The 4,867-nt window shown below is 40.7% G+C and overlaps 1 protein-coding gene across 1 annotated transcript; it reads right to left on the bottom strand.

Annotated features, from left to right (window-relative positions):
* Positions 1-222: 222 nt before the first annotated feature.
* DCS_07889 (sphingosine kinase) lies at positions 223-1,964 on the bottom strand (the record flags this gene model as incomplete). Its single annotated transcript, XM_040805172.1, has 4 exons — positions 223-607; positions 663-1,638; positions 1,707-1,763; positions 1,865-1,964. The coding sequence occupies 4 exons, from the start codon at positions 1,962-1,964 to the stop codon at positions 223-225; spliced, it is 1,518 nt and encodes a 505-aa protein (XP_040655276.1).
* Positions 1,965-4,867: the final 2,903 nt, after the last annotated feature.

Genomic DNA, 4,867 nt, shown 5'->3' on the forward strand with positions numbered 1-4,867 from the left:
GGCCTATTAGGTCTTCTAGGCTCTAAGGGTCCTATAGGCCGCCGTACTATAGCCCCTAGGGCTGCATGCGCATAATGAATAAAAAAATATCTAGTTTAAGAAATAATTAATATATAGAATATAAAGATTTATAAGCAAAGCGCAAGTAAGAAAGACACATAGGCTATAATATCTTTATTGCTTTATCATTGTCCTAGTTAGGGCAAATACTAGCTAGCAAGACTATGTCTCTAACAAAGAGCTTGAAATAGCAGGACCAGTTCCCTCCAAAACACCCCGCTTCGAAATAACCCGACCTAGTCCCTGGTGCACCTCGGCCTGAAATGGTTCAAATGGGACTCGCTCACCGTCAATACTAATATACCCATCCTCTTGATTACGAGGAATAATGCGATATGCTGAAATCTTCTTATATGTAACATGTGGATTGTCAAAGAATTTGCCATTCTCAACTGACATGAGAATTTTGGTAGCAGTTAGCGGTGCAAGATCGCCGTCAATAGTTATAAGATCCATGCATCCATCCGAAGCTACAGCTGCAGAGAAGAAGTTCATTTCGGGTGCCATATATGCCATCTGTAGCTTGGTCAACCTGGGCACCCAGATACTGGAGTGTAAAGCTCGTTACGTTTCCGCAATAAAAATTACCAATTTTGTCGTACGAAACGAGCTCCCATTTCTCCGGCAGCTTGTCCTCAACTGTACCATACTTCAATGGCGGGAGACCTTGATTATCCCCATTCAGAAAACCCTTGCAATTTTCTGCTCGCAACTTTCCATGACTGAAGTTGGTTGTGTGTCGTTGGTAGTGGGCCCTAACACCTTTTTTCTTGTCGACCTCGACTTTGACAGCCAAGTCACACGGGTAGCATCGTTTGCGAAAAATGCGAGTAATGACACCAAAACCAAATCGTTTGGTTCCCATCCATCGTAGGTGTTCGGTGGCAAGGTCACTTTCGGCGATAATGCCAAGGGCTTGGGAGAGAAATGATATGATGCGTCGATTGCGCTGTGTGATGGACACAAGATCTAAAGGCGTGACGATTCCCTTTACGATGGCCAGAGCAGCAAAGGCTGGCCGGTGGGAGCCGTAGAGATTGCATGCCATGGCATTACCCGAGCCACAAGGAATGTGGCTCACGGCAATCTTTGCCAGAGCTACCTGGGCATCAGGGCGTCGGGCTAAGCCATTGAAAATTTCATGTGGCGTGCCATCACCAGAACAAGCAACGATGGTGTCATACCTTTCGATGTTGATATTTTCTGCCAACTCGGCGGCCTCGCCGCCCCTGGACAATACAACGATGTCCATATGCATTCTGGCAGCGTCAAAGAGGGGCTTCACATCGCGATCCCACTTGCGCAAGGCGCCCCCAGGCCCGGCATTGGGGTTGATGAGTACGAGGGCTCGCTTTTTCGCCTGTGCATCGGCATAGGCCCGAGAATTGAGAGCAGAAACAAACTCGTTTGCAGTTGGACCATGGCAAGTCTTTGTCGTGGCATCTGTATCATAGACCCACTTCTCGAGTTTAATGGTCGTCTTGGACGATTGAGCAGCATAGTCGACATATAGCTGGCTACCCAAAACCTCCGCCCACAAGATGTTGTAAAGAGGGATCAGCTTCTTTCCAGACGCATCTATTACAGTGCATTGTTAATGAACGACCTTGAGGTGTCCATGTCATGGATTCGGGCTACATATATACCTGTGGTGATTGCAATACAGGACGAGGAGCTCCTTTGAGACTTTTCGGCAGCCGGGTCTGCCCATGAGAATTAGAACCCGAGGAAGCACAACGAGCAGAAAGCCTGTGCTCGTGCCGAAAGAAAGGAACTAATATGCAACAAGGGTAGAGCTGCGTACCATGGAGGACCAGATGTCCTCTGCTAATAGTCAGTTCCCTATTATCACTAAGTGCCAAAGACAGGGCATCAGAGCTTCTGATGAAGTTGCCATTATCCATGACAGATCAGGTAGCTGTGTTCCTAGAGCTGGATGGTAAATCACATTCGTCAATATACTTCGATGAGATGATTTCGAGGTAGGGTTCCCAAGTATATATTGAAGTGTGTAAGTAGTGGCGTAGAAAGGCAGTAATCGTGCCACGCCCCACCTAAAGGTGGTGCTCACCACTATAGCGCGCACACTACCGCAGCGCGTACTTTGGTAATAGCTTCTAATTTAATAGCGTTTTTAGTACAAAGACCGCTCTTTTTATCGCAGACCTATAGATATTCTAATACTCTAGTTCTTTACTATTTTCGTACCTTTTTTGCAGTATTAATAAATACCCGTTTCGCTATAGTATAACCCTTTTTATCTATAGCCTCTACCTTCCTATAAGCCTAAGCAATATTATTATTTACCTTTAACTCTACTATTCGACGGCCCTATTTAACTGTAAGGATTCTACTAGTCTTTAGGACCTTATTCTTTAATGTCCAATAAAGTTAATAAGCTCTTTCTACTTTTTTTATTTACTAAAGGTCCCTTTTTACCTATATTAGCTCTATAGTAGTAGTTAAGGATCCTTAAATTAAACAATTAAGGTTATAGTTAAAGGTATTATTAAAAGCCTTATTTTTATTATTTATTATATCCTCTAGCCGCTTAATAACCTTCCTAACTTACTGTAATATTATTAGTATTAAGAAGTTAGAAGAACTAGGTATATTATGGGCATTAGGAGAAGGGGTCTTTAGCGCTTATATTTATATTAATTAAAAAACTAATTAAGGATTTAAAGGATAAATATTAATCTTTTTAAATACTAATAGTATTATAGTACGTTTAAAGGCTTATTTTCGAACCTCTTAAATTATTAAAAGGAAGTTAAGCTAATTATATTAACTAAGCTATTTCGGACTATAAAGTTAAGAGCTTTTATATAATAATACTTTAGCGGCTGAAAAATAGCTATATTAAGTAGTTAGAGAAGATATATAAAGTATAGTAAAAGGGTAAAAGGAATAATAATCTTTTCTTTATTAAAGGAAATAAACTTACTTATATAATGCAATCTATAGCTATTTAGGATTAGTAGGCGTTTGCTATTAGTTATAGATATATAACGATTAAAGTATTAAATCTACTGGAGGCTTAATTAGTTATTTAAATAGCTACTATTCAATAGAGTAATAATTATATTATTATAAAGCTCTTAAGTATAGTACTACTATAATATATAAAGCTAGCCAGTTAGTATAAGGAAAGTAGGTATATATTGTCTATTGGTAGAGATAGCCTTAATAGCTATTACTAACTCCTTAATCTTAGGTATATTAAAGAGATAAGCCCTCTTTCTTTTATTATAATAAACTAGTCTTTACTAACTTTAATTCGAAAGCCTATTTTATCTATATTCTAAATATCGGTAGGGGGGATACCTTTGCTTTTAATTACCTATTATAGCTATTAAAAGTAGGATATAACTCTATCTATATCCTTAGAGGCCTAACGGTTTAAATTAAGCTTCTTCTAGCGTTACCTTATATATTAATACTATTAAATAAACTGTATAGTTTAGTTGTTTCTAATAGTTAGGGCTAGGGTTAAGGAATTTAGTAATACCCTCTTTAATAGGACATAATTTACAGTATTTATAATAAACTTTAGGCAAACTATAAAGTTAGTAGTATTAAGCCTATTAATATATTAATATAATACCTTCTCTTCTGGCCGACTTAACTTAGTATTATAGCCTTAAATACTAGTCTTTGGACTAATACCGGACAATTATCGTTATAGGCGCCTCTAAGGGATTTTAAATAGTTAGGTAACCTTTGCGATTTTTTCGTTAGGAAACTTATTAAGATAATTTATAGCCTCCTAGGTATATATTTTAACTATTGGATTATCTATAGCTATTATAGTTATAAAAATATTAAAAATTAAAGATAAATAAGGGAAAAAGTACGCAGTACGGTAGTGTACGTACTGTAGTGGTAAGCACTACCTTTAGGTAGGGCGTGGCACGATTACTAGGTCCCCTATACGAATTATACTGCGTGAACTCTATTAATGAATGCTATATTAACAGTAGCCGCATTTCATATAACTAAACTTCCCATACGGCAGTTAGCACTAGTATGAATAGGGAGGGCCTAGTTACAGACCTACCAAAAACATCAACACTACGCGCCCACCCGATCGATTGAAACCACAATAAAATAGCCAAATTGCAGTTCTTTCAATTCCCCTCAATTGGGACATTACGATCCTTAAGTTACAGCCGCGCGCAGCCGATTGCGCGCGTGCAGTCGGGGGTCAAAGATGCCTTCAACTGGGAGGAAGAGGGCCGCCAGAAACGCAACCCCGCGCGTGCCGACCCCACCCAACGAGACCCACCCGATCCTACCCAATAAGACCTATCCGACCCCGCCCGACGGGACCTGCCCAATTGCACCCAACGAGACCCACCCAACCTACCCAACCCACCCGACTATAGGCCCGGCTACAGGCCCGGTCCTAGCCCAGCCTACCCTATACCAGAAAAATCAGGAAAAAAATCAGGAAAATCAGGCTCAGCCTACCCTATATAGGGAAATTCAGGAAAACACTAAAAATACCAATATAACTGTAGAAAACGAAGAAAATACAACAAACGAAGACGAAATCGAACTTATATCCCTAGGTCAACCTACAGATACCGATATGGAATGTAAGGCTAGGCGCACGGGTAAAGCCCGGGTAGACAGGGGCGCACGGGTAAAGCCCGGGTAGACAGGGGCGCACGGGTAAAGCCCGGGTAGACAGGAAGGTGGGGCAGCCTAGGGCACGCCCCGGCCACAAAAGGAACGTGAGCCCGAAAACTCGAGAAGGGCCAAGCTTTAGTCTTGAATACTACTCGATTTCTGAAAGAAGGCT

Source organism: Drechmeria coniospora, chromosome 03 (genome assembly GCF_001625195.1).
Source record: "Drechmeria coniospora strain ARSEF 6962 chromosome 03, whole genome shotgun sequence".
NCBI lineage: Eukaryota > Fungi > Ascomycota > Sordariomycetes > Hypocreales > Ophiocordycipitaceae > Drechmeria > Drechmeria coniospora.